The 27,033-nt window shown below is 45.7% G+C and overlaps 1 protein-coding gene across 2 annotated transcripts in view; it reads left to right on the forward strand.

The window, feature by feature from the left end:
- The window catches only part of LOC138514155 (uncharacterized), a 272,316-nt gene that overhangs the window by 194,938 nt on the left and 50,345 nt on the right, over positions 1-27,033 (forward strand). Inside the window, exons 3-4 of one of the 2 annotated variants that reach the window (XM_069629459.1) lie at positions 4,407-4,484; positions 12,931-13,032. In XM_069629459.1, coding sequence (XP_069485560.1) covers positions 4,407-4,484; positions 12,931-13,032 — 180 coding nt within the window. The remainder of the gene's footprint in view (positions 1-4,406; positions 4,485-12,930; positions 13,033-27,033) is intronic. The other variant, XM_069629460.1, reaches the window with a different exon arrangement.

Genomic DNA, 27,033 nt, shown 5'->3' on the forward strand with positions numbered 1-27,033 from the left:
ATAGACTTTGTAGAAAGAGTTATTAAAGAAAAAGCCCCTGTTAGCCAGTCTATTCCACTCCTGGCTTCTATTAAGAGAAGAATTTCTCCTTCCCTTTCTAATCCAGCTTTAGTTAGAGGGGTCAACCCTAGAATAGAAAAGCTCTTCAGCCCTTCATCCTCTGACCCTTTATACATCAGAGGACACTCTATTCCGGACTCCCTTGTAGTTACCAACACAAGGAAAAGAGCAGGGGTACCACTATCCACTAGTGAAGCACCACCTGACAAAGAAGGCAAGAAGCTGTACGCACTGGGGAAGAGAATCACGACCTCCGCCGCCTTCTCTACTAGAATTGCTAATAACAACTCCCTATTAGCTAGCTACGCAGATGCACAGTGGAGCAAGCTGCGCAGCGAGGCAGAGGACGCACCTGAACCCCTGCGGTCACGTCTGCTAACTGTAATATCAGAGGGAACACTTGTAAACCAGGGCATCGTTAAGAACTCCCTAGATGCCGCTGAAACTGCTGGCCGATCCCTGGTTCAGGGAATACTTCTCAAACGACACGTTTGGCTACGCAATTCAGGTTTTAAACCCGAAACCCAAGCCTCCCTCATAAATAAACCCATAGAACAGACGCATCTGTTTGGGAAGGCAGTTGATGAGGCACTAGAACATGCTAAGAAAGAGTTTGATACCATCAAGACTCTTGATCAAATATCTAGACCCCCTAACAGGCGAGGCTATGGTAATAGACGCTCCTTTCGTGGCCAAAGACAGCAGCAAAACCAACAACAATGTTACTCTGCTACCAACTGGCCCTCTAACCAGGGTAACACCCAGTTCAGTCAAAGAGGCCAACGGCGTGGCAGAGGAAGAGGTCGTGGCACCAGCCCCAGAGGTTCCACGCCCAAAACCAGCAAATGACCCGAAGATTCGGGTCCCCTCCCATGCATCACCGGTCGGGGGCCGCCTAACATCGTTCCTATCAGCATGGGAGGGAATATCGTCGGACCGATGGGTATTATCAACCATAACCCACGGATACTGCATAGAATTCAACGGTTACCCGAAGTACAAACCCCCACGAAATCAACGCAGATCACCGGAGCACCTCACCATTCTTTTACAAGAAGTAAAAGAACTGCTGAAAAAAGAAGCAATAGAACCTGTCCCCCTATCTCAGGTAACAGAAGGTATTTATTCAGTGTACTTCCTTGTACCCAAAAAGGACTTAACCATGCGCCCTGTATTAGATCTGCGCCCAGCGAACTACTTTGTCAAACCACAGAAGTTCCGTATGGTGACCTTGCAGGAAGTAATCCCACTGTTATCACAGGAGGATTACATGACAACGCTAGACATGAAAGATGCATACTTTCATATTTTAATGTTGCCAGCACACAGAAAATACCTCAGGTTCAAGATAGAGAACAAACACTACCAATTCAGAGTACTACCCTTCGGGATAGCTTCTGCTCCAAGAGTATTCACAAAAGTACTGGCAGTAGCAGCGGCCCACCTGCGAAGGCTATCCATCCCAATATACCCTTACCTCGACGACTGGCTCATAACCGGGGATTCTTACGAAACATGCTTCTCCAATACCCAAAAGACCGTAAACCTTTTGTACCAACTGGGCTTCTCCATCAACGAAAAGAAGTCCAGCTTAGAACCCAGCCAAACCAAACAATTTTTAGGGGCTCTAATTCAAACAAAGGACGGCCTCGTCTTCCCCTCCAACGAGAGGGTCCAAAACATGCTGTTTCAGATCCCCCATTATGTAACAGGTCGGGAGGTGACGGTACGCAAAGCTATGCGCTTGCTAGGGATGATGGCGTCATGTATTTATTTGGTACCTCACGCGCGTCTGCGCATGCGCCCAATGCAGGAGTGGCTCAACAGCCAGTGGTGTCAGGCCAGCGGACAATGGGACGACCTAGTGGTGGTCTCGCAGGCCTTAGTACTTTCGCTGAGGTGGTGGACAAAAGAAAACCTGCTAATAGGGAAGACTTTTGCCACACCCGCGGTAGAAGCCACTCTAACCACAGACGCATCCCTCACAGGATGGGGGGCTCACCTATCCCATCAGACTGCTCACGGAGCGTGGACTCCGAGCTTAGCATCCAAACATATAAACCTGCTGGAACTTCTAGCAGTGTTCAAGGCACTGAAAGCCTTTCAGAAACACCTGCAAGGAAAGACAGTGATGGTCCTCACAGACAGCACCACAGCCATGTACTACCTCAACAAACAAGGGGGCACTCACTCTCCAGGACTGTCCAAACTGTCCCAGAATATATGGAAGTGGGCTCTCAGACACAACATGTTTCTACTATCGCAACATGTACCAGGGGAACTCAATATGCTAGCAGACAAGCTCAGCAGAGACTTCCCACTGCCCGAAGAGTACGAATGGCAATTGCACGAAAACATCGTCTTAGACGTCTTCACGCAATGGGGTTTTCCGGAAATAGACCTGTTCGCAACTATGGAAAACTCACAATGCCAAAGTTACGCCTCCAGGTACCCCCAGAACCAATCCAAGGGGAACGGTCTGTCGATTCAATGGTCAGGGAAATTTGTTTACGCCTTTCCCCCGACTCCCCTTCTCAACAAAGTGGTGCACAAGATGCACCAGGAGCAGGTTACCATGATACTAGTAGCCCCAATGTGGGCCCGGCAACCTTGGTTCGCTCACTTGATGGAGATGTCCCTATCTCCCCCAGTGAAACTTCCCTGCCCATACAACATGCTGTCACAAGACAAGGGCAAGACACTGCACCCATGCCCTCAGACCATGAACTTAGCAGCCTGGCTCCTGAGATCGTAGAATTTGGCCATTTACAACTCCCTCAAAGATGTATGGACATCCTCAGGGAAGCCAGAAAACCAAATACTCGCCACTGCTATGCTAGCAAATGGAAAAGATTTGTCATCTGGTGTACAAATAGGAGCATCAACCCAATTGACTGCTCTCCTACTGACATTGTCCTATACTTGACCCATTTACTGGATTCAGGTCTAGTGTTCAATTCTATTAAAGTCCACCTAGCGGCACTTTCTGCATACACCACTTCCCAACTTAAAGTGTCGTGGTGGAAGATACCAGTTATCAAAGCCTTCATGGAAGGGGTAAAAAGAATACACCCTCCAATAGCTAACCCAGCTCCCGGATGGGACTTAAATGTGGTACTTTCTAGACTCATGGGCCCCCCTTTCGAACCCATGCACAAAGCAACTCTTAAAGACCTCACTCTTAAGACTGCTTTCCTAATAGCTATCACCTCCATTAGGAGAGTAAGTGAACTACAGGCTCTTTCTGTACTAGACCCCTTCGTAACAGTTCACAAAGATAAAGTGGTTCTACGCACACACCCTAGGTTTGCACCAAAATTCATCTCAAAATTTCATGTAAACCAGTCTATAGAACTACCAACGTTCTTTCAAAACCCTTCCAGCTTGGGAGAAAAAAGTCTGCATACACTAGATGTACGCAGAGCAGTCATGTTCTACATGGAAAGAACCAGACCACTGAGAAAGACTAATCAGTTCTTTGTCTCTGTGGCAGCAGGAAGAGAAGGAGATGCAGTTTCAAAGTCCACTATATCTAGATGGATTGTTCTATGCATCACTCTCTGTTACACTCTTGCTAAGAGAGAACTACCCTTCAAGCCAAGAGCACATTACACTCGAGGCACTGGGGCTTCCATAGCATTCATTGCAAATGTTCCCCTTGAGTCCATCTGCAAAGCGGCTACCTGGAGTTCTGTGCACACCTTTACAAAACACTACTGTCTAGATACACACTCTAGATCTGACTCCCAGGTGGGACAGGCAGTATTAAGACATCTTTTCTCTACTGTTCCTTTTCATAACCCACCGCCAACTCCGGGTACTGCTCGCTAGTCTATGCACAGCATGTGATTCTAAGCAGATTAACAAACATCAGAAGACAATGCATTACTTACCGTAAAAGCATTTCTGATGGTTGTATCTGCTTAGATTCACATGCGCCCACCCTTCCTCCCCGCTCGGATGGAAGGAACATAGACACCTTTTTTATATATTCTCTCTTTTCTGTACTCACTCACGTCTAGAAGGCTCCCTCAGGGCAGAAAAATACAAACAGAGGGACCTCGACGCGTGAGGGATTGTGGGTACAATGCACGTCACTATAGGGATAGTGTTACAGACACGCCTTGTCGACGTCCCCTTTTCGACTACGAAAAACAAAATGCAATACTCCACAGTGACCACTGGATGTCGGACCTATGCACAGCATGTGAATCTAAGCAGATACAACCGTCAGAAATGCTTTTACGGTAAGTAATGCATTGTCATACTTGCTTTTCCCTGCATCTCCTTATATTGTACGTGTGCTTCATAGGAATCACAAAAGCAAACTTTCTCGGTTTCTTTAGGATTCAATAACAAAACATCAGCAGGATATTCCACTCTTATCAAATATGAAGATCTTTTCCACAGTTCAACACAGAAACGTAAGTTCAACCCTTCAACATGCCCACAGTTCATTAACATATTTTGGGCAACAGACTGTCAGGTTTAGTTGCCCGCCTAACCTACTTCTTTCTCGGCCTCTTGGCTTTTGGTATTGATGATTTTTACCTCATACATATCTTTCTAGAACTTGAATTAAAAGGGCTTATCATCTTTCTTCTGTTCTCTTCCCAAATGTTCACAGTGTATTATGTCAGTTTGTGTGTTAAGAGAAAGTTCATTTGAGGGAAAACTCGAGTCTTCCAATTGAAAGAACCATTGGTTGTTATTTTGTGTTTACTTGCACTTTTGTCGAGAAGAAACAACTTCAAAACATAGGTTTAACAATGGATACTGTTTTTCATTTGTTCGTGTGGAGAGCAATCTGGCGTTTCTGCCTTCAGCAAAACTCACTGGCACACGCGCTTGCTTCTGTGAATGATGCAAACACTTCCTCACGTCTCTCCAGTAACCCTTGCATTTGTCCATTTGTACCCATAGCCAATAAGCCATTTTTTGCTCCTACTTCCATTACCCTTTAGTTTCCCTTCTCAGAAAAGAGCTGGAATGAGACCGTTTTTTTTCAAAAATGGCAAACTTGGCTGCAGTTTTATTTTCACACAAGAATCACTGCACACATTTAGTGAAATTCAGTCTGTAAGTGTGGCGCTTGCTCCGTGTCCAATCAACCTGCTTCCCCCCATTCCTTTGCACCAAGTCCATAGTAGGCCCAACTCTTCCCAACCTTTTGTGCCTGAGCCCACCCTGCCCTTGCAGGTGTCCGTGGGCATCGAGAGCGCTGTTTCTTTTGGGGGAAACCTGTGCCATTGTTGTTACCACCAAACGCCCCTGCCGTTAGGCTCCTAAGAGGCGCTGGTCCGAGAAGAGTGAAGACCCTTCCAGCTTCCTCCTGGCTCATTTGGAGTCTGTTTTTTTGTGCTTGGTCACCCAAACACCGCCATATCCTCGCCTGACCGTCCTGTGACAGCAACAACCAGGTGTTGTCGTCCTTATGCTTCTTTGTGGGGTGAGAGGGTGGGAAACGAAAACCTTCTCTGTCGGTGGGGCGGGCGTCCTACTGCCTTTTGGAGTCTTTGGCGCTGTTTCGTGCCTGAGCCCTCCCCTCACCCAGGGGTAGGGGGAGGAGCGGTAGCGGAGGACCCTGCAAGGGTTACCGGGCCGCCTCCTCCATTTTTGTTTGTTTCTTTTCCATCGACAACTTCATGCTTGGGGGTTTTCACTTGGCTCCCCTGATACTCCGGGGCTCCTCCCGCATGGGTTTCAAGAACTGGCATAACACCTCGCTGGGACCCACTAAGCAGCCTCTGTCAAGCGAAGCTCCTGCTTCAGTGCCACTCACAGCACCGAACCTCTCTGTCTTAGGGCGAACCTCAGCGCTGTTATCAGCAGTGCACAGTCTGCTACGGCTCCCACAGCTGTCACCCCTTCTCTGCTCCTCTTCAGCCTAAACTGATATTTTAAGCAAACTGGTCTGCAGTCTCTACTTTCTGGGGTCCTGGAAACTGCTTTTCCCCCCCCACCTCGTCTCAGTACTTAACTGTGTGTATTAGAATGTGAGTAAATGGGAAAACGGGGAAGGGATTGACAATAGCCTACACAGGTATGGGGAATTAATTTTTTGCTATGAACGGTAAGGGGGATGCCATGTCCTCACCCTTAAACCCTCTCTTCTTTACCCTCTTCCGGATGTTTAAAATCCCTTGGTGTTTTCATGGTTGGTGGGATCGCGATACCAATATCCCATCACTACCTCTGTTATAGAGGGTTCTTCATGAAGGGGGAAGCAGAATATCACGTCTCGCCTGAGGACATCTCACCCCCAATCCCCAACGATCCTTCACCCAGGTGATCCTCCCTCGCTTCTCCATCCCCAGGGTCCGGATCCAAAAGCGATGGCCTTACCCTGGCCACCTGCACAGAGAATCCAAGGGGAGTAGATGTGAAGACACCCTCAGGTTTCTAAAATGTTGCACAAGCGGACACAGATCTTAGGCTAGGAGTTCCAAGCAAGGTCACAGGGCACATCTGACTGGATAAAAACATGTGTAAACTTGTTACTAGGAGGCAGGGCCAAGGGGGGGATATGAACTCTAATGGACCCGAGTCGTTGGGGAGGTTGCGAAGACCTGAACGTTTGAGGAAGGGCTCAGTTAAGATCTCCATTGACTTGACAGCCCTCCGACATTCGCTTAGGATCATTGACCAACTGCCACACCGTCCACTGAATTGTCACAGATCAATTTGTAATGTTCTGTATACAGTGGGCATTGTGCACAGACTTGAAACACTGAAGGGTTGTCCAGATAGATCTGGAGGGTTTGTGAGAACAGTTCGAGGTTGATGGTGGTGGCCTAGATACTTGCTGCTGGGTTACCAATCACTGACAGCAGGAAGGCACAGAGGGCAGCTGGGGTCTCGGCGAGCCCCATTAGTGCTGAAACCCCCCAGGTCACTCCTGTGGAAAAGACCTACTCTGGGGCAGAGGCTGTGGCATCAGGGACCAATCCCGGGTTGAGGGGCCACCCTAAAGGCATAGCCCGGGCTGAGGGGGCAGACTCATCACTGGCCTATGGGCACAAGGCTGAGTCGAGGTATCCTGCAGCAGGTGAAATAGGGTTGAACCAATTTGCCCACCACCAGTGGATAAAGATCTTACTGCCTCAGGCTGGAAGACTGGGGTCTATCGACGTGCTGGAGCGGAAGGCGCCATGGGGAGCTGCTGTGGGGCACAACTGGATAAGGGGTGTGGCGCAGACCACTGGTAGATGAGGGCACAGACGGCACTACCCTGGGGAGCCTCTCCTCAGTGAAGATGTTGAAAGAGAAGGTGTTATTACATCAGAGCAAAATGCATCAGTTTGCGGCAGGGGGTCTTGTGGCATCGCAAACCACTGCAGTGTCAACCCCTACGGCTGCGGACCCGACCCAGGACCCAGCCATCTCATTGAAAGACATAATGGGAGCCATTAATGATCCTGCACATCAATGGAGGAGAAAATAGACTGGCTGTCCTTGGAAGTCTCCTTCTTATGCCGGGACCTGCAAAAGCTCTCCTCACAGATGGGGGGGGGGGAAGCCGAACAGAGGATACCAGATACAGAGGATACCATGAGGAAAATGGACAAACAGCTAGTGGTGGTGAGACAAACTGGGAGTCCTTGAAATTGTGCTGAGAATAGTAAGGGGAGGTCGCGACAGAACAATCTCTGCATATTGGGCCTGCCGGAGAAAACAGAGGGCCCAAGTATGGAGCTTTTTCTGTAACAGTGTCTCGCGGACCTCCTGGCACCAAAGAAACTGTCCATGTCCAATATTTTCTCAGTTGAGAGCCCACAGGGACCCTACTAGCAGGCCTGTGACTAGCACACACCTGCGCACTGTAATAGCGCTGCTTCTGAACTTGAGACGGGGACGCCCTCCTGCTGATGGTGTGGGCCACAGGCCCCATAACGTGCAACGGTCCAGGATTGGGTTGTTACCGCAACTAAACGAGGGAGGTGCACCGGGCATTCGATGCAATTAAGAGGAAGCTGTTGATTAGCAGAGCTAAACACACCCTCTTTTCCCTCGCAGTTAATAATATATCATGGGGCGAAAGCCCTCCTCTTCAACACTCTGCAGGAAGCATGGGAATGGTACAAAACCAATGTGCGTCCAAAGCATGGGAATGGTACGAAACCTATGTGCGTCCAACACCAGACCAGGCGACGTGTAGGGAGCCACAACGGCGTAACCCGGAACAGATGCCACCTTCAGCCCTGCTATACTCCCAAGACCTTGTGGTGCTGGACATAGGGGGCGATACCCCAGAGCTAGGGGCTAATGGATGATAGACTGGAACTGGCACTGCCAAGAACTCTAGGCAACACAAAGGGTTGTGCAACTGATGAGCGGAAATGAACACTGGTGACCATAAACGATCGACGGAGCCTCGAAGCGGCTGTGAGAATAGACGCCCCACGGATGGCTGACACTGTTTTGTTGCACCCGTTTGGTGCAGAGTTTGGGTGACAGGTACTTAGAGTGCAGGGTGGCGAGGGCAGGGTATTCCGTTAGTTCACCAGCAGTGTTTGGGTGGTTACAAAAGGTTACTGTGGTTTTAGTGTTTGGTTTAATTACTAGTTCGCCTTGCTTGGGACACCCTGAAGGAGTGAGATGGGAGATGGATCACAGGGTTCACGGCACACTTCGGGAGATGGGAAGACTGGGAGGTAGGGGTCGGGTACTGCATTCCAGATACAACTCTGGGGGGCTGATGGCACATGATGGGTGGTGGTGTTGCTGACCTGGAATGTCAATGGGCTAGGCTCCAGCATTAAACAAGACTGGTACTTCAGTTCCTTAACAGACACTCACCGGACATAGCTTCCTGACAGAAACGCCCTTTGTCCCTCCTGACAGAAATGCACTTGGTCAGCACGGAATGCACATTTTTCAAAAGGGCCAACTAGGCACTGCCGTACCATGCCGGGTTATCGAGAGAGGCGAGGGGAACATTAGTTCTAATACATAAAAGGGTACCATTTCAACTGCGGGAGGTTTGGGCGGACCCGAGAGGGCGATTTGTGGTAGTAACGGGAAAACTGTGGAGGAACAGATGGGGCATTATGGCGGTATATGCACCCCTCCTCTCATGCTCGAGGTGCTAAATGACCTTCAAGCAACAGTAATCCTTGACCAAGCAGACTTGTGGGTGCTGGTGGGGGGGGCTTTAATGAAGTTATGGACGTGGGCATAGGTAGAACACACACACACCCACACACACAGGCAACAGAAACCCTACACTTCCGACCATGCTACATTCCTTTATAGTTGCATTGGAGCTGGTGGACGTATGGAGGGCATTGCACGGGGTAGAATCTGGGTTCTTGTTCTCCAATGTGCACAAGTCCCTGTCAAGGATAGATAATTTCTTTGTCCCACAGGGCATGGTACACAGGTTGCTGTCTGTCACATTTCTGGCCGGGGCATCTTGGATCATTCCCCTCTACTCACAGAGATCAAAAGCAGGAGGATGAAGCCTATAGCGGCTTGGCATCTTAAGGCGTACTACTTGGGCATGTCTGAAGTACTAGAGTGGTTATCCCGTAAGAAGTCTGAATACTTCACCTTAAACGAGGGGTGAGTGGACAACCCAGTCACGCTATGGGAAGGCTACAAGGCGGTGCTTCGGGGGGAAGCTCTCTTGTGGTGGCTCAACGCCGCCTACACGCCTGGAGTATAGAGGAGGCGGATTCGCTTGTGGTGAGGAGGGAGGAGTTGTTTCTGTAATCGGGGTCACATGCTTCACAGAAAGCTCTAGACATAGTACAGGAAGCCCTGAGGAATGTGGACCTGGACAAAGCGAAAACGGGCCACCGGATGGTGCGCAGTCAAATTCACAAGTCTGGGGATAAGGCAGGAAGAATGTTGGCCTGGTTGGAGAGGCGGGACAGGGTAGGGGATATGTATGGGCCATACAAGACACAGGGAGAGGGATGTTAACGGAGGACTCTGACATTGCTGGGGCATTTGCATCCTTTTATGAGGAGCTGTGCTGCCGCCTGTTGGGGGGGCCCATGGTAGATGGGCCAAATATCCTTGACTCCATAGTGATCCCCCCCGTCTCTCTGAACAGCAGGCGCTGGGACTCAATTCTGAGATCACGAAGGTGGAGGTGGCGGCAGCAGCACTTTCCCAGCTTCAATCTGACAAGATCCGGGACTGAATGGTTTCCCGGTGGAAACCTGGAAGCGAATGGGAGAGTCGGTGGTAGGGCACCTGCACTGCATGTTTATACAAAGTAAACGGAATGGATATCTCCCCTCCCCCCCGCCCCAGACCTCAGGAAGGTATGCATCGTGGTGCTCCCCAAACCCAGGGAAACCACTGGAAATCTGTGGCTCCTACAGGCCAATATCACTAATTAATGGGGAGACCAAGGTCCTGGTGCTAGCTAATTCACTACTGTGGGTGATAGACTCCCTAATACACCCTGATCAATGCAGATTTATGCCCCCTGAATCCACGCGGATGTGCCTGCGCAGGGTACAGTTTGCCATCAGTCAGGCCTCAGTGATACCAGACCACTTAGCGCTCTTAGCTGTGGACTTCAAGGGGTGGGACTCCTTATGGGAATTTCTGGCCCGAATGGGTTTCGGGAACAGTTTTATGTCATGGGTCAGGCTGTTATGAGTCTCCGGAGGCAGTTGTGTGGGTGAACGGGGTGTCTTTGAGGGTCTTTATTTTGGGACAGGGATCAGGCAGGGCTGTCACTTTTCTCCCCTGCTGTTCACACTGGCCATAGAACTGCTAGCTATAAATCTCAAAGCGGCACCGGAATGGATGGGATTCATATGGCCGTGGCAGGGGGACATTGGGGGGGGTTCACTCTATGCGGACGATCTTCTCATTTACATAAGCAACCGTGTCACCTCCTGGCCAGCGGTGATACGGATACTAACAGAATATCGGGGTGTTGTGGATTTAGGGTGAATAGAAAAAACAAAAAAACAAATGTCCTCTTTGTGGGGGGCGGGGGCATGGTGATCCCTAGGCAGTGCCCATACTCTCTCCAGGCTTCAAATATTTGGGCATCTGCATGAGGCTGAGCCCTCTGGGTTTCCTTTGCCTCAACCTGCAACCGGTGATGGATAGATTCTCGGCTAACATGGTTCACTGACAATCCTTTCCACTAACACTGGTGGGCAAGGCAGCCCTCTTTAAGATGCGAACGCTCCTGAGGTTTCTGTATGTCCGCCAGAACGCCTCCTCCTCGTCCTCCAGGCGGTCTTTACATCCATCAATGGCATTCTCCGGGGGGTTGCTCTGGGGGTTTGGGGGGGAACAGCCAAGCATTGCTCTCAAAACCCTTCAGCGCTCAGTTTGGGAGAGGGGAAATTGGTGTGCCCTGCCTCCGAAGGTATTGCTGGGCCGCGCAACTGCGGGTTGTGAATGAATGGCTTCATGGCGACCCTAGGCTTTTCCATATAGGGTGGCGAGAAGGAGTATGGGACTTAAAACACCCCTGCAAGTACTGTACGGGGATGGGAAGGGGACCGCAGAATACCATGGTATGACGCAGCACTTCAGGCAAATTTGGGCATATGTTCACCATTACATCGGTTGGGCAGGGAAACCGACGCTGGACCAGCCCCTCTGGAACAATAGGCACTTCCCTGAAATCCTGAAAATTGACCATTTTGTGAGCTGGGAAGATCAGGGGGTTCGGACCCTTGCAGACTTAGTGCGGGAGGGACGTCTTATTTAATTTGGTACACTGCAGGACACGTTTGAGTTACCAAACGAGAAATACTAGACATTTTTAATTAACGCACGCCATCGGCTCTCAGTCCCCTGTATTAGAGGTGTTTCTGAAGTGCTCCCCCCCTGGAGGCTAACCTTTTCCCAGAACAAATTGCAACTAATGGCACCTCTACACTGGATCGGGTACTAACTGCTTTTGGGGCCCAGGAGCTGTCCCGACTAGTGTGAGGGATCCGGGTCCACTGGAGTCTGAGGAGTGGGTGGGGGCACTCATGTTGCCGTCGCACATCGGATTAACTGCTAAGCTTCGCCTAATCCAATATAAAATACTACACCAGACGTATTACTTCCAGACAGCGATGGCACGATGGGGAGTGGTGGACAGTGGTATGTGCCTGAGGTCTGGGAGTGCAGAGGGCACCTTCTTCCACACGTTGTGGAGCGGTGACTCAATTCAGGACTTTTGGCGGAAGTGCATTTGTTAGATATCGGGGGTGCTGGGGTCTCAAGTTCAGCAAGGCCCGAAAATGGTGCTATTGGGAATCTGGGAGGAAGTGGAGTTTACCAGACACAAAAAAACATTCCTCGCTGTAGCGCTGGGGCTGGGGCAGAGGCTCATCGCTGCAAAGTGGGGTTCTGCGGAAAGATCAAGCCTCAGCCGTTGGGCCACAGAGGTTGACAGATGTGCGTCCCTGGAACGGTGAATTTAGACGAGTGAGGGATGAACTATGTATCACCCTGGAGTGTTGCTTCCTTTCCACAGCGAATAGGATGGAACTATTGCCTGACAATACCCTCTCCCGGCTCACCTGTGATCCTTATGTATGTAATATGATACTTTTGACATGCTCTAACTAAGTTTTTGCGATCTCTTGTTCATTTGTTACGTGTTTTTTCGGAAAAAAACAGATTTATAAAAACTATCCAGAGACCAGTTTCTAAGCGCAAGACCAGGATTTGAACCTGTGTTGCTATGCGTTGTCTTGCTTCCAAGACAAACAAATTGCCCCTGAACTATCCTCCCGGTTCAAATTATTAACACATTCTTCTAATCATTTTTCACATGGAACCTTATTGCCACGTGTTTTAGTATGTTTTGTAGACTAGGCTTTCTGTGAATATTATGGGTCAAGCTGCATGCAAACTCCACTGGCTGAATGCTAATAATTCTTTTTTCTTTAGAATGGACATGGACAGCTAATATTTTACGAGCGTCCAGACCTGGATGGGCCAAAGCTATCAAACTATTCCATTTCTGCCACAGCAGACCCAACTGGACTTGCGGTATGTTCTTGCCTGCACATGTGGTAGTCTTTTGTATCTTTATAGAAATGTCTCTGGTTTCAATAATTTGTTTTAGATTTGCTGGTATCCACCCAGGGGCAACTGAATTAAATGTGCATGGTTTCTGTTCACTTATTTCTATCCTCTGCTTCTCTACTCTCACAATAAGTTACCTTGTTTTGTCAGATGAATGAGATATTGCTCCTGGGTACATGTCCCAGCTGCATCCTAACGTAAAGCCTTTAGCCAGGAGATTGTTGCACTAAGTGTAAAGTGCAAAGAACATTCTGCCTGCCTCTTAAGTGGTATGTTAAAATGCACAATCCTTGCATTATTTCTGCTCCTTTTCAAAACACATGGGGAATCCCAAGCCTCCTGTCAAAGTAGGAAAAGGGGTACAGCATGCTAATTAGCCCACCTTTATTTTCACCTGGGTGTCTTTTGAATAGTGGGGATGGTAATGTCATTGCTGGGAGGAGAGTCTTGTGGTGTCCCACTCCCTTCACTTCCATCTTGAGGGGTCTTTTGGGGCCCCGGGCTTTGAGAGGCTACTGGCATCCCTCACCTGATGGGTCACACATGATGCCTCCTGCAAAACACCTAGATTTAGACCTGCAAGAGAGGCTGCTTTATTTCTCGTAGGGTTTTGCCCATGCTCTGCCATCTCCATAATACCAAGAGCAATTTCAGCCTGGTGGTGGGTGTGCATGTTCATGGGGCACAGCACCCATGCAAGTACAGTTGTATATATGGTGTCATAATCGAGATCCCATGAGTAGGAGCCCCCAAGCACCACTGGAGCTTTATAAATAGCAGCACCTGCCGCACAGCATTAATACCAACCAGCAGGGGTGTTGCTAGGTCTGTAAAAGATCTGGGGCTAAGCTAATGCCGGGACTGTCGGGACTTGGGGCTATCTAGCCGTTTGGTTGTAACTCCTGAGATTCTATCCGGTGCTGCAACCAAAAGACCAGGAGCTATAGTCCCTTCAGCCTCCCCCACCCCCAGCAACGCCTCTACCAACAAGTCTGTCCCGTTAATTACTGCTGATATAAAAAAGATAGTTCCATGCACCCTTTCCCATAAGCTCCTTTTCATGATTATATATTCGCACATGCCAATGCAAGGGTTGTTGTTATGGTGACTTAACAGTTGCAGCAGGTTTTATTCCATTCCCACGATCTTTCCATTCTTGGAATGTTCTTCCTTCCCTTTGATACATTGCGTGCATTCACCAGTGGTAAGTATTCTTTCATCCTCTCCTTTATGTCCTTCATTCTTGCCTTTGCAAGCTCACTTATGCTGAGAGCAAGTTCAGATGTTTATGGCGTATTTTCCCCGTCCCCCGACCCCCACCCCGCAGCATTTCACTGTATGAGATTTCACTGCAGTAAGTTAGGGGCCAAGAGGTTGTGGGGATGATAAAATAGCTGTTGATGGGTACGCATATGGGGCTGGGAGGACACTATGAGATTTGAGGTACCCCCCAGAAAAGTGGTGGTAAAATGCAGCAGAACATGTCATGTGGCCAGATCTCTTGGAACAGCTTGTGAATCTGATGCAGTGAGACTTTCTTGCATGTTGGAAGGGAAGAGAGGGTCCCTCCCAGGAATGCCCCTCCTCACCCCCATGAACATGACGGACCAAAGAGCCCAGTACACTCGCTCATCATTTTTTGGACAAACCACAAGTGCACCACTGGCTGACACGTATGCAGGGAGGTATCCCCCTCAGACAGCCATTCCAATCTTGCCCAGTGCATATCCTTCCAGATCCAGAGAAAACGACAGATCGTGAACCCGAACAGTATCATGGACTGTATCGATTGAGTACTGAGAAGCCACTGTCCTGACCACACTAGTGACACCACGATGTAGCAGCGTTGGCCCTGAAGAACACTTGCAGCCATGCATAGCTTACACAAACACACACTTGCATACACGAAGAACATGCTTATACAGTTCTGTAGATGGAGGACGGATACATATATATACTGTCAAAGCTTTTATTTTTCTCATTAGCCAAATGCAGTAACGCAAGGCAACAAGAGATCCTGAGCAAGCTTGCAGAGGCTTATGGCAATTAACCCTGTGGGACTACAGGAGTATATATGGAGCCTGGTAGGACCACATACGACTAATCTATGGGAAATATAGCGCAGTACAAGCATGTAGAAATCATATTAGTCTAAGGGAAATTACAGAAGGCCTTAAGCCACAGAACACCAGACAAAAAGAGCAGGCTCGGGCTGCAGCAACCGCAGACCAAGCTCACAGCCAAGGTCAGAGATAAACAGTCACATTCCAAGCTGCAGACAAGAGGGGCCAGCTGCAGGAAAATGGAATAAAACTTCATGAATGCAGACCCAAAGAGCTCAATTTTGTGATCCACAACCATGTGATGCAGCTGATGTAGACAATGGGCCTGTGGTGAGGAGACGAGCCGTTCTCAGCAATCCAGATGAGAAGTGAAACAAGTGTTGCAGCTGGGAGCGCACTCTCATAGGCAAAGGTGGCCTACTACCAGATACAATTCAGACAGTCATTTCACATCACCTTGAAGAGGTGCATAGAGGGCTGAGAACCTAACTGGGTCCCAGGCCTGGGGAGACTAGATCCAGCCAATCACGAGACAGAAATCCAGGGGTGGATGGCATAGGGCAAGGGCCAATGGTAAGCCTACGACCCTGCAACAATGTAATAGATCGTTTTTGAGGACGGGGCAGGTAAGCTACCTGACATGAGAGAGCCAGTATAATAACCTCCATATGGGCTAGCTATAGGTGTTACTACTCTCAGCACCCTATTAGAAGTGGGATAGACTTTTGGGGGCGGGCCCATCTGATGACGACATGTGGCATCAAAACTAGGAAACGCACCTTGGAAAATTGAGATGTACTGGAGAATCATGATTTTCATGTATGATCCTTGTTGGTTTTTTGTAATAAACCACAATTCTAACTTGCCCTTGGCAGGGTCCTCTGTTATTTTGGGGAGAGGGTTTTTGGGCCCTCGGAGCAATCCCCAAGACCTCTGGCATACCTGGTTTCCGCTCCAACAGAAGTTAATTTGTTTGTTATTGTGAGATTCCCAAGTACTCACACTTTGGTTGTTGTTCAAGTATACCGGAACGGCTTGCTAAATTGCATTTCGTTGTGTTATACAGACTTTCTTCTGCAGATATTAACATTTTATAATTCATAACAATAGGTATATTTTAGTTCTTGCCTGAACTGGGAAGGAGTCCTGTGGCTTTAAAGTAGATACGTCAGCAGATTCTGAAACAGTACTGGTGGCTGTCTTGTTGGGGATGTGGAATTATTGAAAAGTAATCTGCTTGTCCCAAGGACAGGCCTTTAGAGAAATCTACTGGACCTGTTAAAACTCCCCTTTTTAAACCTTGCGGAGAATTAAATATCATGACAAATCTGCATGTATATTTTAAATTGCAACTTCATATTGAACAGGCAGTGAATGCAGCACTTATTAATTAAATCAACGTTATTGTTTAAAGTGTCTGGCTTCATCCCCAAAAAAGGATGAAGGGCCTCTCTCCTAGGGAAAGAAAGACATGATTTCAATTGTCATTTCTGACCTTCAGTGACTTGGGAGTGAAGAAGGGTATCTCAGTGCACATTTAGAAATTATGGGTTGTGGCCTGAGATTATCCTTGGTCCTAACTCAGCATTGTTGCATGTGGCACTACTACGTGCACTGCACGGAACTAATTTCTGCTTTGTTTTTAGTAGCATTTATCTTTTTCACAAAACAGCCCATCTGTGCTCCATTATTGATACTCACTCACCTGACTGTCGGAGAACATGGTCTCATCTTACCACTCTCCTGCATTGTCTCCTATTGTAAGCTATTTATTCTTTTATTCATAAAAATCCAGGAAAAGCAATGCATTTTTGGCATAAACGCTTACAGAATTTACCATTGAGAACAGACCGGATGACATGGCTCCTTTACAGTGGGGTGAGAGAATGTGACTTGAAGACCAGATGTTGCAGGGGAAGGTGGAAACGTAAACCACGGACGAGGACTGGACAGAATAGGAACGGGATGGTGGAGGGAGTGCTGAATTAAGGATGGAGGGGGCGATAGAAACGTGATGTAGGGTTGTCCATGAAAGGTAGCAGGGAGGGGAAAACTTAGTGCTGCAGTAGCGTAGAGTGATCGGAAACAGGTTCTTCAGAAAGGGTAGCTTTGTGGTTGGGTTTAAATAGTGGTAGAGTTGTAGTACGGAAAGTATGGTCTGTGCGTTGTCTAAACAGGGATTACATCACATTACATCTTATTACTGATAAGGCGTATCCAAAGTGGCCCGCAGGCATAAGGGCCCTGAAGAGGATATGTGCAATTTGTCGGGATGCAAAGGTCTGAGAAGACACTCTTATTTAAATAAATAGTTTTTTTTATTTTTTTATACTTGATTCAATTGTAATTTAAAAACAATTTTTACAAGGCTTGTTCCTGGAAATTAAACACGTCATTGATTGGTAAGATCAGTTCCTTAACAGCTTTTCTTGAAGGGTTTGCAGGTAGGCTTCCTGATCTTCGTTGCACACCCTGGCTCACTCGTTAATTAGACCAATGCTTCCGAAAAATCCCACAACCGCGATTAACCAGGAAGACTTGTCCCCACTCATCAGCCAAATCCACCATAAATAGGTTTTAATTTCTTTTCTTAAAAGCATCCAGTGTTGGGCAGTTTCTCCGATCTGGAGGGTGTGCATTCCATTCTACTGGGGCAGCAGCCCAGAAAGCCCCCCTCCTGACCATTTCCAGTGAGGTTTTTGGGATTTGCTGTAGTCTTTTACCATTAGAGTGGAGGATCCGCGCTTATGGTTTGTCTGACAATCTATTCACAATATAAGCTGCGAGGGAATCATTAAGAGATTTAGAAGTGATGGTGAGCAACCTGAAATCAATCCTCTCTGCAGTGGGTAGCCAATGCAGTCCTCACCGCAATGTGCCAGTGTCTTCTGGGCTGCACCCTTCATGCTGCCAGTAGACAGACAGCTTCTGTTGCTGGCCCTAGTAGCCAATAGCCTAGCAAGAGCCGATGAACTCATTGTTGGAATTCACCGTCCCAGGTGAGTGGGAGATGTGTATCCGTGCCTTCCTCTCACTTCCATTATTTCTCTCTTCTTGATTCACTTGCATGGAATTCTCTTCCCCTGGACATTCGAGAAACAGCAAAAGTTTCAAAAACAAACTTAAAGCCTACCTCCTCTCCTCATTGTTACCTTGTTAACCTACCTGTCTTCTGCCGTCTAGCTAACATTTTTCCCCTTACCTCTACCCTGTCCCTCAATTTCTACTGCTTCCCCTCTAGGAATGAATCCACCATGGGCACATCCCTAACACAGCTGGCCCTAACACCAACCTACACTTAAAACTGTGTAATGTTGATTGGTTTTTAATCCTTCCCAAGAGTGCATGTTTGAGCAATGGTGCGTCATTGAATGCAACTTTTCAAGAAGTTCTACAGATCCCTCACTTTTGAGGTCTATCAAAGATAGTTGCTGATGGAGTGTGACCAATTTAAAATTTCTTCTCTACCCTTTTTTTTAATTTTGTTTTTTATTTTTTTACCAGCAGCTGTTATTTATTTTTAGGTGCCATATATCAAATTGATACATTGTGTGGGAACTGCTCTCGCATGGGCTTTCCTATTCCAACATGCCTGTCAGTGGCTATCGGTTCTATTTGAATACCTCTTGATTGCTGAAGTTAAATGTATTTAGTGAAACCCTAATTCTCCATGGCAGCAGAAGATGTACGCTCAGACACTTGCATGACGACTGAACTCACAATTGTTTTGCTTTCCAAGTCTTGGAAGTGGTGAGTGCAGTATTTGGAAGAAAAACCAGGACTGTCGCACTGTCAACACCCGTAATTCTGAGCCTTTTGCCTGCAAGAGCATTGTCCATTGATATCTGTTTGAGATTCCAGGCCTGCTTAATAGAGGGGATTAAGAAATGTCTGATATTTGTAGTATGGGTTTTAGCAAGGAACACAAGTCGCACAAATTTATAGAAACTCATTTTACTGAGCGCTGATCCACTAAACAACTAAGCAGATAAACAAAGTACATTTCCAGCAGGCACTTTTCCAAGGATAGGTTGAGCGGACCATGAAAATGTTATGTTGGTGTGCACAGTTACCCTTGATCTTCAGGTTGGTGCCTTTAACTACACAAGTAAACTTCACTGATGGCTTCCTACTAATCCTCTGACGTAATTCATGATCGCATTTAATAATTTTGATCATCTCTACCAAGCAGTAGTCGAGTATAAGGGTTTTTGGCTCCCATAATAGCCAATTGCCTTGCAATACAGTAGTTTATGATTCCATGGTGGTGGTCAAGTACTCCACACTAGGAAGAGTGAAGTCCGGATCACGATGAATTCTGAATGGGCTCAGTTATTTCAATCTGCAATATTTCTGGATTTTCAGAATGCATTGGGGAAACGGGGAACATTATGTCTGTCTTTGATTTACATTTTTATAGGATGTGGATTGTGTGTGCAGAACTGGAAGTAATTTCTTTCTCTTCTGGGGGACATTGTGTGCTGTAACAATGATTCATGGTTGCTTTCCTTGGGTCACTGGTGACATTCAGTTCAAATTCTGGCACTGGACATCTCCTTTCCGACTCTGAAGCTTGAGACAAGCATGCTGATCCTCAAAATGAAGTTGCTCCCAAGCGACATCGGTTTGACAAGCGACATTGTTAGTTTGAGGTGTGGTCTAAAACTTTCGGCTCTTCTTCCTAGGCCTCTATGCTATTAAAAACAAACATTCTTAATTTATAGCACACTAACAGAAGATATGACTTTCAACCTCAAAATGTGATATCAATTAAATACATTCTAAACAACGCCTTTAAAAAAAAAAGCCTATTTGTTATTTACCATTGTTTTCCTAGTGTGCCTTGATATAGTCCATCTTGATTTGCCAACTTCATCCCCCCAACTGAAAAATAGCATTTTGAAAATGTAGAAACCAATCATTTTACTTTTCCATTTCAAGATACATATGGCCAATTACAAATGGAACCTAATTTCCGTATGAAAAACCATTATCACATAATAGAAATTACATGAAAAGAAAAATGGTTAACTGATCTTTTACAATATCGTATGTATACCTCTGGTCCGTGTGTCTCTTCAATCTCAACCACTTCAATAGTACACATTTTGTACATAACAAATAGTTTAATCGTGACATTTTTGATCTCAAAGTATATCTTGAGAATTTAGTTTATGCAATTGTTGACTTTACAACATCAGTTGGACATAGAAAACATTTGTTAGTGGAAAGTTTTATAAAAATTAAATTTTTAATAAGATGGGGTTGAACACTGTGGACCCAACATTAAAAAAAGATATTTGAAATTGTACCTGGTGTGCTTCCAATATGTCACAGGGAATTGGTGTGCAAAACAGTGAATAAATTGTTGCTTCCAACAGTATGTTGCATCATAATGTTTTTTTGTATCTATTTAGCTTTCGGTAGGCAGCAAAAAATGTATTAACACATACATAGAACAGGGTGAAAGATTCCATGTAATTTTTTCACAAAGTTTTTGTGATGGATTGCTGCCATTGTTGCATGCTTCCAAATTGTCTAAAAAATGATTATTAATTGTAAATAAATTATCAATCATCTTATTACTTTTAAACAAAATAATGATTAACCAACAATTATTATCATCATTCAATAAAGTCTCCTACCTCATCCTCCCGACCGGTTGCAATAGAAGAATAGTATGTTGTAGAGGTTCCTGCATCCCCGTGTATCCGAATAAATAATGGTTGCTATAATACTGATGGAAGAGAAATATAGAAAGAACATTCAATGAAAAACACTCGCTACTGTGATACGATCCTACATGCCAATTTTATATTAATAGCAAATAAATAACATGATCAATACGTTTAAAGTTCAACATGACCGTATAAATGTATTGAATAAATGGTTTAAAAAAACTGACTTGAAAGGGGAGTGAGGTTGATGTTTAATTCTGGAATAGTTGTCAAAGTTGAATCCCGGTCCTTATTTCAATGTGTATATTCATAATCGTGTTCAATAGAAAACATACATTAGTATTAAAACGCAGACCATGTCATAAACTGTAAAATAAGATTACGTGCATGTCAGTTGGGTGCACCATTTGGATATTTGGCGTGCCTGTTTCCATCGTGGTTACAGTCTGTACTTCCATCAGTGTGGTCTACATAAAGACAGACATGGTAATAACATATTTACCAAAATAACCAATTTTTAGAGGACACTATTGAAGTTTTTAGAAAGGCTCACATTGTACTGAACTATTTGTGTATCCCTAGAGTAGGGATACACAAATTAGTCTAAAGTGAAGCAAAACTACTGTACATTGTGTGGCAATGAAAAATTGGGCAATAAAATATCTATGCCAATATTCCAAAAAACTCCAAACCTTTCATCCTGTTATCTTTTCACACACTATTTCAATAGATTGTGTGATAATATCCAAAACATTTGCCTAGATATGAACATCCATAAATGTCAATGTTCACCATTTGCCTGAGTCAGCGTGTGTTGAAAATCGGTTGGAACTGAATTGGGAAGTAATGGAGTCTGGGACTATGCTTTGATGGTTCATACATATCTTCTGAGAAGTGCATGCTGCAGATGCGGAATCTATTGCCCCATACATCCTCCAAGATATCCTTAGCTGTGCTTTCAATCTCGGGTACTAGAAATCCACAGTTCAACAACCATGTTCCTATTAACATCATATCCTTTGGGAAAACATGCATCACTGTACCTGGAGCTTTGACATGGCTGATATTAGGGCAACCATAAACAATGCATGTAGGCATTGTTTGATTGTCTATAAGATCTGTACAAAATTAAATAAAGATTAAAATGAATAAAGTATCACAGTGCGTAATTCAACCATCACAGAGTTTTGAAAGTGAACTTTTTAGACTTTGAAAAATGCCCTGTAAACTGGTCTAACCATCACGGCGATCAAATTAGTCAAAAATCTTTGCTCTAAAAAAGAAGAAACATATTAGGTGTACATCGAACAACCTTTGAGTCACCTAAAGAGAATGTGCATTGAAAACATGAATTACGAAACATTACATTTCCAAACAATACACTGTCATGTGATTTGGTAATACCAGAGATAAAAATACATAGGGTGATATTAAAGTCTTTGAGATATAATAACATCAAAATAAGATGTACATTGAGTAAAAAGCACTAGATAAGTACAGAGCTGCAAACGATGACACTTGGAAAACCAATAGTTCACTAACCACAAATGAGCCAGTTCAGCAACCAAGGTAACAAGCGGCTCGATGACAATATCCGTTATAGATTGCAGATATGTTTTCTTGCTAACTTTCAAGGTGTTTATAAACGCTTAGAAAAGTGGGTGTGTATGTGACTGTTTGACGTGTTCGTTCCCACCCACTGTGAAGGCATCATGAAGTAGACACAGACAACTTTGGGCTACAAACTTTAATTAAACAGATAAACGTTTGGAAAAGGGCCTATCTTGCCCTATGCTAAGGTGGGATTTCCCTACCTAAATGAAAACTAAGCATAGTCTACGTGAGGAAGTCCAAAGTGAATGTCTGTCTGTGTTCAAAAACCTATAATTGCCCTCACATCTACTTGTATACAATGTGAAATCCCGCAATGTAGAAGTGTTCAAATAACTGGTCAGAGCTTCTTCCAGCTCTTGGTTTGCAAAGGGGTTCCCTTCCCCAAGCTTTCCAGTCTTTCAACTTCTTCAAAACACGCTTTTTTGTGATACGTCCCAGCTCTTCTTCTGGTTTGGTTACCGTTCACCAATTTTACAAACTACAATTCCTTCATTTCAGTTCACATAAATGGTCCTTCATATTCAATCACACATTTCTTTGCAGATATTGTAAGTGTCTTTGTAAGTGTCTTTTCCATGGGTAGGTGTCATCTGTCTAGGCGCATTGTTCGGATCACACGGTCCACCCATGACGGGTCACGCAACCAACACACCTTACTTGCCTCTTCTTCCTTGTATGCACGTTGCCACTGTTTCAACTCTACAGTGGTGCTTGGTTTATTCTCATTTCACATCCTCATGATGATTTACCATTGCTTGTTTTGCCACTATTCACTTGTTGCAATTTCACATGCTCTTATTGCTCTTGCCAATGCATGTTCTCTCAAGTTGCACAGTTCCTTTATAGCGCTGGATTCCACAAAACTGCTTTAATTCGGATCGGTATTCAAAAGTGCTTGCTTTCATTTGGATCAGCATTCATTACAGTTCTCACAGTTGGTACATGCTCTCCTGCTGTCCCAGTGTCCCCCTCCCTAGGCTGACTCACGGGTCGGTGCTTAACGGCAATACAGCGAGGCTTCTGGCTTCCACAAGCTCTCCCTCTCGTGCAGCGCCTCATTGTGTCCCCACAGTGGCTCTCTGTGGCTTTGCTCCTGCAACCGATGCGTCTCTCGCAGCTCGTGCCTCACTCCACGCCGGCTCCCTTTCTGTAGTTTCCACAGGCCTGCAGCTTCCTTCAGCTTTGCTTCCTGCTGCATATGCTCTGCATTTTACCGGGGTTCTCGAGCACTCTTGTCTGCCACGCATCCTTCCAGGAGAGGTCTGCGCTCCTCCAGCAGTTTGTAGATCTGCTTCCACAGCTGACCCCATTTTCTCTATTCTTGCTACTTTTAAACCTCCTACCAGGTAGGTTGGTCCAAAAAGGACTAGACTGCTCACTTCCCGGCTTGGGAGTTCTGCATTGTTCTTGCTTGCCTCCTCCTCGTCCCAGTACCTGACTGGTGTCTATTGGGGTATGATTTACGGAAAGAATAGGGAAGGGACTGACAATGGAGTATGAAGGCCTGGGTGATGGCGGACTCATTTTGAAAGGGAAATGGGGGATACTGCGTGTCACCTATGAGTACCTCACCTACTCTCCCCAGGCTTCTCATCCACCCAGGTGGTCCTCCCATATCCACCCCTATGGCCGGGATCTGGTAGCAACAGCCTTCCCCCTGGCCACCTGGGAGGAGGATATCTTGGGGAAAGAAGTGAGGACGACCTCTGATTCCTCACACCACCCAGCCCTCTTGTGAAATGCCACTGATACCGGAGGCGGGATGGATGTGGATGAGACTAGTGCAGAAGGCCCGGAACCTAGTCAAAGGACAGACAAATGTAGATTGCTGGGATGGGATCTTTAAAGGGGAGTCCGGAGACACTGTCTGGGATGGTCCACATGTGAAAGAACCCTTTCAGGAGTACATGGTATTCGGCACCTTGTTTGTTCCCACCCACCCAGCACCCTTGCGAGCGCACTGTTGCAGGTGCAACCTGTCCGTAGGGGGGATGGATGTGGATGAGACAAGTGCAATATGCCAGGAACTTTGTTAAAGGGCACTGATCTTCTTGGTATAGCATACCTTTATAAATATTAGAAGTTTGGATGTGTTGATGACTTCCAATTTAGTTTTAATCACTTTTCATATCACCTCTATTTTGTTTAGTTTGGTAAGATTGATGGCATTGAAAAACTAAAAATTGTACTGCTGTGGCCGAGGTACCATCTGTATAAATCCCTTGTATTGTCAGGAGTCACTGGGGAATTTCTCACAAATGGCTCGAACCACACAGGCAGGTATTATCGTTGAATGAGAATTCACAGTCTTCCATGAATCCACCATGTAAACGTTCTATAGGTCACAAGCCTGTACCATCTGTCTAAGAGATACAGAAATAGTTTACTTGAATGAATCCAGTATTTGCATTTATTTTGTTTGCACTGTCTTCTAAAAGAAATATATATAAGGCATTGGTATGCTTAAAAACAGTATTTTTTTTAGAGCAAAGTACTGACAGTACTTTTTTTTTCCAGTAGGGATGAATTAGAAATGTGAACGACCCATTCCAGCCCAAAAATTGGTTGTTAAATAATGTTGAATACTTTGTTTTGAGATTAGAACTAGAAATATTTTCAAATACAAGAACAATTCTATCATCTGTGAATCATCAAAGTTATAATGTAGAAGAACAACATAAAATATTAGCGGTCTTGGTCGTCAAACATACAACGTATAAAGAGGAAGCGTACTCATTAGTTGGATTACGAGGGTTCAAAGTTTGTGCATAAGGACCATCATAATTCACAACACAGATCTTTTAAGGTAGGCTGCCCTGAAGTCATGCAGTCTTTGTTTGTATACAGTAAAAAAAATAGTTTTTACTTTAAAATGCAATGTAAAAGAAAAATAAGAAGAAACAGCCACGTTACAAAACCCCATAGTGCAAAGACAAGAATAAGGGGCACAAACTTTGAAAATTTGCATTGACGCATGTAAAAAATAGTGCCTTGTAAATATAGAATTTTAATATGGTTTGGTAAAGAATCAAAAAATAGTCCATAGGCGCCCCTCTGCGAGAATGAACACTGCCCATTGACCTGTTCTTGGGGAAAGTACCCACTGGAGAGTCCACTGCCACACTTTAGCTCACTGTACCTTTCACAGATGGGAAATATCCATTTGCATATTAGTCACTGATGAGGCCTGACTTGGCGAAACACGTGTATGGGGTTGATGTTGGTAGCCTTGTTCAGCGGAGTATTGCCTACCATTTCGGTGCTGGACTACCAGCATCCACCCAAGAACAGGTCAATGGGCCGTGTCCATACTGATGGAGGGTTACCCAGACCTCTTTAGGAAAAAATGGTTTGGTAAAGACATTGTACATTATATGAAACACAAAAAGCGATTACAGAGTTAATTTATTTGAGGTAGTATAAGCACCTGTTCTAAGTACATCGTACTTGGTAGATAACTGAACAGTGCAAAAAACTTGTGGAGGTTTGAAATGAAATAAACTGACACAAATGAATAAGAAACCCAATGTATTCTGATCAGAAAGTGTTTATACATACATATCGAAGAAAGGGGCATCTTGACATTTCAATGGAGACACATTAATAGATTGCACAAATAGGACATTGGCATGAGGCGTACATTGGCGTTGTGAAAAGGGGTGCAAGCGTCTAGTGATGTCAGCTTGAGAGGCCGGTGATAGGTTTATCACAAGATGGCAGTACCGGGCCCATATGTTTCGCGTGTGTAAATGTGAGAAAAACTAAGGTTTTACGATCGATTGCTGTATACTCAAAAATACATGCCCAATCGATTGGGCCAATACAATTTCTGAGCGAACTTCCCCTTTAAGTCGCATCCGTCCCATTCTGCACAACATCCACTCCACCCATTCTCGGCAAAACTCTTGACATGATTTTTCTCTTAACTGATAATCACTAAGCCCCTTCACTGACTAAGATCACTTCCCCCTGCATTTTTATTTTGTTGCCCTGCTGTTCCCATCACCAAATGCCAATTCCGACATGTCTCCTTATCACCCTATTATCATAAATCCATGCACTTTTCTCGTGCCCCTCCAGCTTTGATACATTTCCCTGTTCAATGATTCATCCCATCCCAGCAGCTCATCTTATCTCAGCAGCAGAGACTGATTATTTTCCCCTACATCTCTTCTAAAATCACCAAGATTTTACTGCTCAACTATCTCTCCCCATCTCCCATGCTGCCAACCTTCCCTTCCCACACTCCCTGTATCCCCCCCCCCTCCCTGTTTTTGGCTCCTGCTGCCTCAGAGGAACCAGCGGTGATGCTGCCTTGCGCAAATCCCTTCTGTGCTCTGGTGATCCCTTTGCTAGATAACAATTGAAGCCCTTGCACCCTTCATGGTCTCTTCCCTGGACACACTCTATAACCTCTTGCTGCCTTCAGGGACTGTCCGGCCCCCTTCATGTTGGCAATAGTCCTAGCTAGCCTAAAGATGTCTGCTGACCCCCAACATCCCAGCCAACTATCTGCGTGTCTCATTCATTCCTGCCCCAGGATTGCAGTTTTCTTTTGTGATGGTCATCCAAATAACATACTGTTAAGTAGGTTTTTCTACAGTCCAATT

The sequence above is a fragment of the Ambystoma mexicanum genome, chromosome 12 (assembly GCF_040938575.1).
Source record: "Ambystoma mexicanum isolate Mex_15411 chromosome 12, UKY_AmexF1_1, whole genome shotgun sequence".
Lineage (NCBI taxonomy): Eukaryota > Metazoa > Chordata > Amphibia > Caudata > Ambystomatidae > Ambystoma > Ambystoma mexicanum.